The sequence below is a fragment of the Arachis stenosperma genome, chromosome 6, assembly GCF_014773155.1.
Source record: "Arachis stenosperma cultivar V10309 chromosome 6, arast.V10309.gnm1.PFL2, whole genome shotgun sequence".
In the NCBI taxonomy this organism is placed as follows: domain Eukaryota; kingdom Viridiplantae; phylum Streptophyta; class Magnoliopsida; order Fabales; family Fabaceae; genus Arachis; species Arachis stenosperma.
In genome coordinates this window covers 15,979,662-15,991,632 of record NC_080382.1, presented here as the reverse complement: position 1 = coordinate 15,991,632, position 11,971 = coordinate 15,979,662, and the positions used below count along the sequence as shown (strand labels likewise).

The 11,971-nt window shown below is 28.4% G+C and overlaps 2 protein-coding genes across 3 annotated transcripts; both read right to left on the bottom strand.

The window, feature by feature from the left end:
• Positions 1-218: 218 nt before the first annotated feature.
• Positions 219-2,125, bottom strand: LOC130932493 (protein EMSY-LIKE 3-like). 2 transcript variants are annotated; one of them, XM_057861823.1, is made up of 7 exons: positions 2,065-2,125; positions 1,686-1,870; positions 1,503-1,612; positions 1,313-1,421; positions 973-1,158; positions 795-863; positions 219-649 (listed from the first exon to the last, which is right to left on the bottom strand). In XM_057861823.1, exons 1-7 carry the CDS (start codon positions 2,090-2,092, stop codon positions 584-586), a joined length of 753 nt encoding a protein of 250 aa, XP_057717806.1. In that variant the 5' UTR covers positions 2,093-2,125; the 3' UTR covers positions 219-583. The 2 variants fall into 2 exon arrangements, with proteins under 2 accessions (XP_057717806.1, XP_057717807.1); XM_057861824.1 differs by having other exon boundaries at positions 973-1,131.
• An 8,089-nt stretch (positions 2,126-10,214) lies between these two features.
• On the bottom strand, positions 10,215-11,266 carry LOC130936107 (uncharacterized). The gene has a single exon (XM_057866097.1). It carries the CDS (start codon positions 11,242-11,244, stop codon positions 10,597-10,599), a length of 648 nt encoding a protein of 215 aa, XP_057722080.1. The 5' UTR covers positions 11,245-11,266; the 3' UTR covers positions 10,215-10,596.
• Between the last annotated feature and the right edge of the window lie 705 nt (positions 11,267-11,971).

The following is an 11,971-nucleotide window of genomic DNA, read 5'->3' as shown; positions in this document are numbered from 1 at the left end:
CATTTATTATTTTTGACTAATATCAAATTACATTAGCTTGAAATACCTTATCCGCACATCAAATTACCTTCATGTAAACATGATTAAAAACCTAATAGGTCTTATTAAGCTGCTAAAAATTTATATACTATTTACAACATATATATAAGAACTAAATTACAAGATGACTTATTGAAATATTGTTATATACTAGGAGATACATTTATAACATAAATAAATTATATATTATGCTTAAGGAACATCATGAATGCACACCCTAACATGTTTAGAGCCTAGTGTAAATTTAGGGCCAATGAATGATTTACGTTTGCGCATGAATCCACTATTGAATACAACCACTACATCGTCTACATAGTACATACCATGCCAAGGAATTGCAGAAAAAACTTGTTGTCATGGAACCATTCATTTGCATTTACATGTTCATTGCATATTGTGCCTAATTTTAAGAAAACCGCACCTACTGAGAATTATGTTGATCTCTGTAATGCATATCAGGGTAGGTATGTATGTATGTATTCTGCGTATTCCTCAAATCTGCACCACCATTTGTGGTGGTGATGAGATAAGAGTATCTTCATTGTTATCTTCTGACAATGCGAAGAATTGGCCGTCCTTCATTTTCCCATTCTATGTCCTCAGCTCGCATCTGTAATCAATACAACACATGTATAGCAAAGATTATATAAAGTTGACAGTAATAAGATTTTGTGATCCTACACCAATGATTGGATAAAACAGACTTAACTATAGCCTTTTATGAGAAATATCTAAGGAGGATCAAAGTTGCATACCTTGTTGAGATTAACCCATTCCTCCATCTCATTAGCTTCTCCAGAATCATAATACAAACCATTCTTTCCCTGCAAAGAATACAAGTACAGAATTTTTGCCTATTACCCACTCTGAGTCTCTGACCATGATGAAATCACAATGTACATCACAATCAAGCTAATGGAAAATTCAAAATACCATGGGAGCTTTGTTAATTGCAATCCCAGCCTCATGGATTTCATTCCTAGCTTTTCCTGCTATCGCTTCTTCTCGAATAGGTTTTTTCGGGGGAACAACACTATAAGAGCTGCCATTTATGATGATCCTTCCTCCTGCAGAGGAAGCAGCAGGACGATGCTGCACATTTTTTAGTGAATATGAACCCTGTAACAATTGATTCGGGTACTGAGACTGGTGGAAGAGTAATGCAGAAAGGGGCATCATTGAATAATTTTTCTTTGCATCTCAGGGACTGAAATTTTAGTTAAAAGTTCAGATCAACAAATCACATCATATGCATACAAGAGAAGGTGATTACCGGTTGGGATGATGAGTTGTGTTTCTTTGGAGAAGATGAAATTGTTGAATGGAGTGAATCATCATGAACATGCTGAGCTGGTTTGTAACAGCTAGTTTTTCTCCACTCTCTGATTGCATTTTCCATCATCATTTTCTTTCTCTATTGTATTTAGCTACAATTTTGCAAAGTATTGAAATAATTAGCATACCTTATTTGGTGGATAGTTGAATTGGTATTCACCTGTGTGAGAAGTTGTGTGTGTTCATCATCCGAAACCCTTAACTCCTTCCGAAGCTCAACCATCAAATCAGCTTTCTCCTGATGAATGCACAACCATAGGAGATGACTCTTGAAACACTAAGATCATATATAGAAATTAGAAAACACATACCCAAGTTAGAACATCAGATTGACATTTGAAGGCTAGCAAGACATGAGAGTATGCTTCCTTCTCAATTTGATGAATTAGAGTGTCCATGTTTCCCTGCAACTTCTGGTGGGGAAGGGGGGCAACTGGAGCAGATCTTCCATTGCTGGCTATGGTGCTATTTTGATTCAAGGGAGGGACATTCTCATCTGTGACTCAAAAATTCAAGGGCTTTAACTTAGATCATGCACAATCAATTGTGTTCTCTATAATTTAAAGCATTAGGGTTTGAAAGAATAATCACTTTCTCATAAAAATATGAAATTGCTGCTGCCATGTGAAGAATTCTTGTTATTAGATTCAGTAAGCAAAATGATGAACATATAAGAATGTATAATCATACCAGTGTGTGAATGTTGATGATGATACATGATGAAGGAAAGAACTTGTTTCCGTACAATGCATGCACAAGAGAAATGCGGAGTGAGTGAGTTTTCAGAGTGGAACAAGAAACAACAAACTCTCTTTTACGTCATTTCTTTCTAGCAAGTAGGACATGCGTTTCTTCGTCTTCGCTACAAAATTTAAAATCTTTATAAAAAGGGCATGAGCGCAATTAACTTTAGGTGAAGTTGATTAAATGAATTTTTATCTAATAGTTTTTAAGGTAAAAATTCAGGTGAAGTCGAGTAAAGCTGATATCTGAGAATCGTTGGATGAAAATTTAGTCAAATCATCTAATGGCTCTCGATATCAACTTCACATGAAGTCGATTTTATCTAAATTTTCACCAAATTTTAATTATCTTTTCATGAGTTGGCTGCAACTAAGTTTTTATCATAAAGTTACTAGTAAATTGAATAAAATTTAGTTTTATTTTTTATCTTAATTTTTTTTGATTTGGTTTGGGCTGAAGATCCTTAACCTCCCCTTGGGCTTTTTCTCTTATTTGGTCCATTTACATATATTCAAAAGCCTATTTGTTTATTGGGCATGGTTTCTGCTGTCTTTGGGTCTGGGCCAGGATGTTGGGCCCGGATCCTGACATAAAAAACGCTTTTAATGAATGAATGTTTTCCACTTTTATCATTACGTAAATTTTCATACCCTTGAAGGTCATTTGCCTAATCACACTATGAATAATGGCATATAAAAGAGAGATCATGGTACTACTAGCTACTAGAATCTCCTAGATCAAAACCAAGGGTATAATAGGAAGTCAAAATAATATATTCATTTAATTTCTGTTTGTAGTTTGTACATAAAAAATTGACATATAAAAGAGTGTTACTCACAATATAAAAAAAAAAGAAACAACTTTATATTATACATTGATTTGATCCCGAAGATGGGATATGGTAGATAGTGGGGGCTCCCTCACGTGGGACTAAAAGCATAAAAATCTTCCAAATTGCTGTCCATTTCGTAGTTTATACTCATCCCCCACATACATCTATTTTAATTACAATTTCGAGAAAATAAAGAAGAATCTGGATAACAAAATTAAGGGAAGAAAACAAAACTAGTCTTAGTTAATCTTCATTAATATTTTCCTAATGAGTCTGACAAGCCAGCTAGCTAGTAACAAGCAACATAGTTGGACTGAAAAAACTGTTCAAAAAAAAAGTTTACTAATTATCCAACTCAAATTATGAGGTTTTCACATGCTTATACTGAAAACATGGGAACATTAAAAAGAGGTGAAAGTGTATGCGAATGTTGATGATGACAAATAAAATTGAAGAGTGTGAATTTGATTTACAACGCTAGCTAGCTAGGAACATGGATTTACATGGTTTAATATATTATAGTTAATGGTATAAACATTAACACTAAAACAAACAACCTTTATTAACGAATGAATTAAGCGGCTATTTATTTATTATTAAATTATTTTAGAATGTGATCCAATACAACGCAAAGTGAGTGTTGGTGAACCACGTGCAGAAGGCATGCAGCATGTTATTGCCTTTATTATTGTTCAATATATATATGATCAAAATCTTCAAAATTTTTCAGTACCTTATATTATTTCATCTTGGTATATTGAAATTATTATTATTCACTATGAAGATCATGATGATCATCATCAGATGCAGAGTAGTTTTGACTGCTATGTTGGCCTTGTTTCTGGTTTTTCTTTTGTTCTCTTCTTTCTTCCACAGCCATGATCATCACAAATCTTCTAAGGAGATAGGTCTCTCTAGGAAGTTGCTATCTCAATCTATGGATTCTATTATTTCAACAAGAAGAGTTGGAAGCAAGAAACAGCATAAGAAAGTTGTGTTTGTGCAACAGAGTTTGAGGAAAGCTCCACCAAGTGTTCCAAATCCTACTCAGAACAAGTAGCATCGATCTCATCATCGAAGAAGAAACTCTTTTTGTGATTTCATGTATTCTATTGTACTTTTTTTTTAATTATTTGCCATAATTATATAGTATACTATTTAGTTTTCCATATTATACATTGTATTAAGGTTTTGCTAATAGTAGTGTTGGTTGATAAAGTTAGAGAGCTCAGAATGATTTTGAAATACAAAATTCTTTTTATTATTTATTTTTTTGAAGAACATAGATATATAAAATAAACAAATGGAATTCTTAGATTACACGCATGGATAGTGAAGAGTATTCATGGTACTGAATTAATGAAGGAAGGGTGATTGGGTGACAAGAAGTCACGTTTGGATGGTGGCTAGTGCGTTGTCGTTATATCTAAATTCTAAGCATTGCCAATTTGCCATGCACCTTTTAGGTATTAATAATTAATAATTAGGTATAAGCTTCACTTTACAGCCAAGAAGATTGAAATCTCTACTTGGCTGTGACATGAGAGACATATACAATGCCTGCATGTCTATATTAGCGTTTGAGTTGAAAAATGATCATGTTTAGATGGAATAAGAAAAACTCAATGCCCAATAATTTTTAGTATTTTTTATCGTTATTTAATTAACATAAATATTAAATTATTTTTAACAAATAAATATATTAATTTATATATATAAATTTTAAAAAATATAATACAAACTGTATTTATTCATGTGTATAAATTATATATTTTTTGTATGTAAAATTCTTATAAATATTGGTGTAAATTATTGTTAGTCAAGTGTGGACAAAAAATAATAATATTTGTTGGCTATGTAACATTATTTTAATAATAATAATAATAATGATAATAATAATAATAATAATAATAATAATAATAATAATAAAGAATGGATATACAAGGGATGAATGCTTTTTTAAAAAAATATTAATAGTAATAAGTTATTAAGTACGATTTAAATTTTTTAAAATTTATTTAGTATTTAGTCTAATATAAATAAAATTACAATCTAACCTAAATATTAATGATTTCAAATATCTAAAAGTAAATAATAATATTAAAAAAATCTAAAAAAATATTATTATTAATATTTTTTAATTAAATAAAATTTCAAATCCCAAAAAGTGGAAGTGAATTTTTTTTTGTGAGCGTCTTTCTTGATTATTTGGTATTAATTTTCTATGTTTTAACTACTATAATTGAGAGATTTTTTTCGATTATGAATATTATGAAGAATAACTCAGAAACAAAATGAACGATAAATTTCTTGCTAATTATCTTTTAGTTATATTAGAAAAAAATTGCTGAAAAATTTGACACAAATTATATTATCAATGAATTTTATGATACGAAGAATCGACCAATATTTTTAACCACATTAGTTAAAATCATTTAATTTATTTTAAAATAATTTATCTAATATTTTTAATTTTAGACATTTCTTTTTAATATTTAATTTTAAATGATAAATCTTGGCTACAATATTGGTTGAGAAATGTTAGCTATACTTCCTCTGTCAAAAATTCAAAATCATAGCCTGTATCAAAAGCATGACATATTTAATTTTGAAATGAGATTAATGATCATTTTTTTTTGGTTAAGTATGGTCTTAAATTTATTGAGCCTAAGGTAAAATTAAATAACAGTTGAAAAGACTAAAGCTATTTGTTGAATGCTATTCAAATTTCAGAGCCCATACCCCTCTTCCCTTTTGAATTTTTAAAACAACAATTTTTATCTTTAGGCCTGACACATCCGTCATGTGTTGACTATCAGTTGGGCTATATATCCCCTGCCCTAAGGTCCAACTTCTTGTTTGAATTAACATAATATTCCACACCCATAAATCTTTAGCTCCATCCATTAATTGATATATATTTATAAAATTAAAATATATGTATATAAAAAATCAATTACAAATTAATTATTTGTATAGAATAATATTAACATATATTTTATATATAATATTTCGTCCACTTATTATCATTGAATTGGATCTTATACTAAGGTTGAAATTGTATAGATTATGAAACATTATTATTCTCTAGATGATTTGATCGATCCTATCTTTGGAATAAAATGGGAAGATGTTGGAGGCAGGCATATTCACTTTAATTTTATGTTTAAAGGGAGTTTCTACTAAATTAAAAGAGACCATAGGCAGCGGGTTTCACTCTATTAAAGCTTTTTCCATATCCATGTCTCTCTAATAATAAAGCAAGCTAAGCCAAACAAGTTTTGGAATAAAGGGGAACACATACACAAGAATAAAAAGAAAGAAGGCATCAATTCCATCTTCTTTTACTGTGTACTAAGAACCCTGTACGTCATTGCAAAAGGATTCTCAATTCTCATTGACTAGTCTTCACTTCCCCTAACTCCATGCTTGAACTAACTCATCAAAATCATAATAACATCATCATCAAATTGAAACTATATATATAGGTATGGATTTAATTTTGATCTAACTACTCTAGGTGTAAAATCGTTTTACACGTGTATTAAATCAAATAACGTTATATTAGAAAAAAATAATTATTTTTTATATTAATTACATGAATGATTATTTAATTGAATGATTGTAATTATATGACTCGATAAAATATTTTATATTATTAGTGCATGAAAATTAAACTCTCTATATATAAAAGATTGGAGCCACTTAGATAAAAATATCAAAAAAAAAAAATTTTAAAGATATTTTTTAAAAATTAAAATTTAACATATATAATCAATTAAATTGTGTTATTTTTATAAAATTAGACTAGACAAATTAATTTAGTCAAAAAATTAATAAATTAAATTTTGAACCAATATAAATTAATATTTTTTTATAAAAAATAACTTAAGATCGATTTAAAATTTGATTCGCTATTTTTTGTCAAATTAATTTATCTAACCTAATTTTGACAAAATAATACAATTTAATCGATTATATTTATTAAATTTTAATTTTTAAAAAATATCTTAAAAAAAAAACATTTTAATCGTCTTTATCAAGGTAATTCTAATAAAAGATTCCTTTTCAACGTTTGTATTAACATTAGTGTAATCATCATGTTACGCATAAGATTCAAGATTGATATATTACTCGAGGATATTTCATTACGCAAATTATTAAATATCTAATTAATTACTTAATTATTGTACTTGATGTTTTCCTAAGACAGCGGAAGCATAACATGGCTCAACCAGCAGACAAATATTTGTTTTCTTATTAGTTTATTTTCCACAAATATAGATTTATTAACTAATTGTATTAATTATTATTATTTATTATTGTCGTATCTGTTGCTTACATGGAGCTCAAGATCCAACATGAGTTAGACAGGAAGTCCTAGACCCCTATCTTAAATTAAGATTAATAATTAATTATTCTTGCAATTAATTAACTATACTAAAAGTTAATTAGTTAGTGGAAATTCATGCTTCTGATTTTCAGGGACCCATCCACTAGCTAGAGGATAAAAAATTTGTTCACCATTAATTCATTAGAAGTAAAAGACAAATTTAACCATTATTCACACCAACACGAATGCAGCTGGCATATGCAATTTGTGACGCACCATGAACAAATTAAAGTAGTATCATCAATCATATAGAGTAGTTTTACTAATTAATGTGAATTATAGTAAGAACTTTATTAAGATTTTATGTAGAACTTTCAATTTTGCTATATATGTAGAGGAATGAAAATAAATGTCGTCCTCCATCCTTAGCTAATTAAGCTGAATGATATGATTAAAGATGTCACATTGTCACCTTTATTGGTTTAAATGCATCAGCATATGACATCAATGACTTGTGCCATTGTCATTGACATGTGCTCTTTCCTTTAAGGTTATAAGGTTTCACTTTTCTTCCTTTTCTTCCTAAACGTTATATTTTTTCCATTAATCTATATATTCGAGTAAGAGACAACACGTTCCGAGACTAAATCTTTCAAGTGTGTTTTCAAATTTACAGTTTTTATTATTTTAATTTAAAATTATTTATATTAATTCTTGAAATTTAATTTTGGACATTATATTAATTTTTAGACTTTTTTTCAGTACCCAATTAACAAATTAAGTACTAAATTGATTCTAATTTGTCACGTTGAACACATGACTAATTTATTTTAGCATTTAAACAAGATAAAAACGAGAAGAAAAAGGGTTTATATGATGAAAAAATCATTATATTTTCTTTCATTCTCTAAAAAAATTGTTTTTGCCTTATTTAAAAGCTAAAATAAAAAAAAACGTGCTAGTCTTAGTATTCTGTTCGTTGATTCAACGCCGAAAAGAGTTTAAAAATCAATATAATACCTAAAATTGAATTTTAAAAATCAATATAATAAATTTTAAATTTAAAAAATTAAAATAATAAAAATCGTGAATATCAAGAACCATTATAAAAATTTAGTCCAATTTAAATTATCATCACAAAAAAACCTTTAAAATAGTTGAGAAACTTATAATTTAATTTTAATTTATCAATAATATGAAATAATTTTATACATATATTAATTATATATAATATATTAATAAAAATAATTATATTTTATATTAATTATATAAATAATTATATTTTATAGTAATTATATAAATAATTATTCAAAAGAACGAATATATAATTTAATGATTACGTAAAATATTTTACTATATCACATACAGCATCAAATTAAACTCGATAAGCTTATTCATTTAATATTATTACTTTACTTGCAAAACATGATTTTGGATGAAAAGGGTACTATATATGTTGGATCTATCACTACTATAACTATATATCATCATCTTTTGTTTCAATAATTAACCTATGTATGTCTAGCTGTCCTGTAGCGAGTTTGGATGCGTGCATCATGATCTATGCACTTATCTATACCTAACAGGGGACCATCATAATTATTTTAATATAATTATCATCTAAATCAGTGTTAATTAAGATTAATAATAAGATTCTATTCATGACCATGAACCCCAAGAAGAACTGTATCTTCTTCTATTCCGCCTAGTGTGGTACATAAAGCATATTTTAATTTGTACCTTTCCTAATACTATCTCGCTTTCCTTTTTCAACTTTTTCTTACCCCAAATAATAAAAAAAAAAAAAGGAATAAGGGTAAAATATATGTGGGGACTATAAGGTTGGAGTAGGTGAGAATGAGTCCACTCTTAATTGAAGAAGTGGCATATAGAAACAAAACTTGTTATGAAAATGAAGGTAGCAAAAAAAACCATGGTCATAAATTCATATCATGTGGACTAAAACTGACATGTGCCTAAGATATGTGCAATCAGCATGAGATACGGTAGGAAAGTTCCGTAGGAAGCTTCAAGGGTTAAAATATCATACTCTCCCAATAAATTATACAATAGGAGATGAAACTAGGGGCAGCTAAATAAATACCATAAAGAATAAGAAAAATGCTAGGTTTAAAATATTTCATACAATGTATTATGTAGTTAATACAACTATGGCAATAATAATAATAATAATAATAATATATATGTACAAGAAACATGATGTTTATGTTTTTTTTGGCAGCAACCAAGCATGCACTAAGAAACAAGCATGCAATGCCAAAATTCGTTTTGACAATGGATAAAATGTATTCCCCACAATTTAGTTATATATACGTCCGGAAGACAAGGAGCCGTATAAATCTATTATGGCTTTTTTTTTCATTATTTTTTTTTATTTTTGCTTAAGAGAATCCATATATCCTAAAACTTAGTTCACATTTGAAAATTAAATACTTATCAAACACTTTTTCTGATAGAATTTTTTTTGGTTAATAATGTATTTTTATTTCTCTTTATTATTGTTAAAAAATTATTAGTTCTCTAACAAAATTAATTTTTTAAATTATTATATCTACGAATGACCAAATTTATAAGCTAAGATTTCTAAAGATGATATGAAATAATAGTTTCCTTTATATATGTCATATATGAACATAACTCTTGCATTGCTACAGCAAAGAATTGCTAAGTAGATCCACATAGTTTTTTTTATGAAAAAAAAAATTGTAAAAAACATTATTAGAGATATAATTATTTATATATTTTTTATTAATTTAAATTAAAAAATAATAATTTGACGACATGCTATCAAAAATTACGCAAAATTCACACAAAGACGAAGAAGTAGATATCTTAATATGAAACAACAAACTAGCAAAGTGCTATGAAAATTTATAATTAAAAAAAAAAAGGAAGAAAAGAATTGCAAGTTAAAAAGTTAAAGGCATGAGCATGATGGGTATGTGAAGACATAGATAGAGAAGAGAATTATATTGCACAAGTTCCCATCTCTGATTAGTGATGTACCCTTCTCTGATCTCCCTCCCTTCCATCTTTTGAAAATTAAAGTTGCAAACAAAAAAGGCAGATCAGATACATATGATTAATTAACCCTATTTCCCACACAAATCATAACAATTAATCATTAACAACCCAAATTCCAATGTGAGAAGATAGAGGAAATAAAGAAATTAACAAGGTGAGTAATTAAGTAGTGAAGTGAAGTATATAGCAAAAGCAAGAAAATTAATTAGCAAAACATGGATCCAAAAACACAACATTATTATTCATCTCTCTTTCTTTGTTTCTCAATTCACATGCTTCGAGCTAACATCTCTTGAAACCTTCTATCAGATTCTTGCTTCTCCAACCTGAACTTCTCATGGCAATTCGCAATGAACATTTCAGCCAACACATCAATCTCATTCATCTCTTTCTCTTTCTCTTTCTCTTTCTCTTCACCTTCTTGAACCTTCTTCTCCTCAAGCCACCTTAAATACCCTGCAAGTTGCAAATCGGGACAATCCTCACCACCATTGTTACTCTGAGTTGTTGATGATTCTTCACAGCATAACCCTTCATAGACCCGTTGAGGAACCGGCAAAACATGTGACGATTTCGAAGAGCACCAATTATAATGAAGCCTAAAAGACCCCATTATAATCTTATTGCGGCGCTTTTTTTGCGACGAAGAAGAAGTGTAGGGAAAGTGAATAATATTATTGGTAGGGTTATTGAGAATGTCAAGCATAAATTCCTTGACCTTAGATAGTGCACGAATGATTCTACACATGTGGGAGACTATTAGGGTGTGGATGATTCTCTTTAGTTTCATGGAGCTTAAGGTTGAAGTAGTTGAAGATGATGATGATGGTAGTGTTGATGCTTTCACTGAGAATACTTGAAGATTATTGTTATTATTATTATTATTGCTTCTCACATTTGATGAGTGGCTAAACATTTTTTCTCTTTTTCTTTGTGGCAGGTGGATATACAACTATACATACATATAACACTATGCTCTCTCTTATTTATATATATAAGGTGTGAAAAATGGTCTTCCCTTATTTCCATTTTTGCCCTTTCGCTTTTAGTTTATTTAAAGGACTATGCCATTAATTATCTTTTTCCTGTGGAAAAAATAAAAAGAATTAAATAGTAAAAAAATGCAGTAATAGCATGCCATTGTTCTTTTTTCTTTTCTGGATATGCTTGCTTGGGATAAGATACCGCTTGCCCGGTTCAAATTTTTTTGGATATAGTTTAGTTTAATTTGTGATCTATGCCACTTGATGAATATATACATTTTTTTTAAATACTTGATAATAAAAAAGATAAAATAAAAACAGTCAAAATTTATTTTATTAATTTTTTATTAATTGTCATTAGAATTAATAAATATCAAATAAAATAAATTTGAATTTTTTTTAGTATTATTAATTTTTTTGTCAGTATTTTTTAGGTCGAAATTCAAATTTTCGACATTTTACTTAAATACAGTAGTGAGTTAATTACGGACTAATTTATCAATTTTGTTAGTTGTAAATTGTAATATATACAAAAAAGCATATTAAAAATCGTCAGGAAATAAGGTGCATTCTATAAAAAATTATAGAAGTTCTGACAGAGGTCAAGTAAATTCTATATAAATTATAGAATTTTCTGGGATACAGAAAACTTGTTCTAAA

Coding starts and splice junctions, on each gene's coding strand:
- LOC130932493 (XM_057861823.1), bottom strand. CDS start 2,092: ATGTATCATCATCAACATTCACACACTG. Junction 1,159..1,312: donor ACAACTCATCATCCCAACCG/GTAATCACCTTC, acceptor CAATTGTTACAG/GGTTCATATTCACTAAAAAA. Junction 650..794: donor AATGGGTTAATCTCAACAAG/GTATGCAACTTT, acceptor TATTGATTACAG/ATGCGAGCTGAGGACATAGA.
- LOC130936107 (XM_057866097.1), bottom strand. CDS start 11,244: ATGTTTAGCCACTCATCAAATGTGAGAAGCAATAATAATAATAATAAC.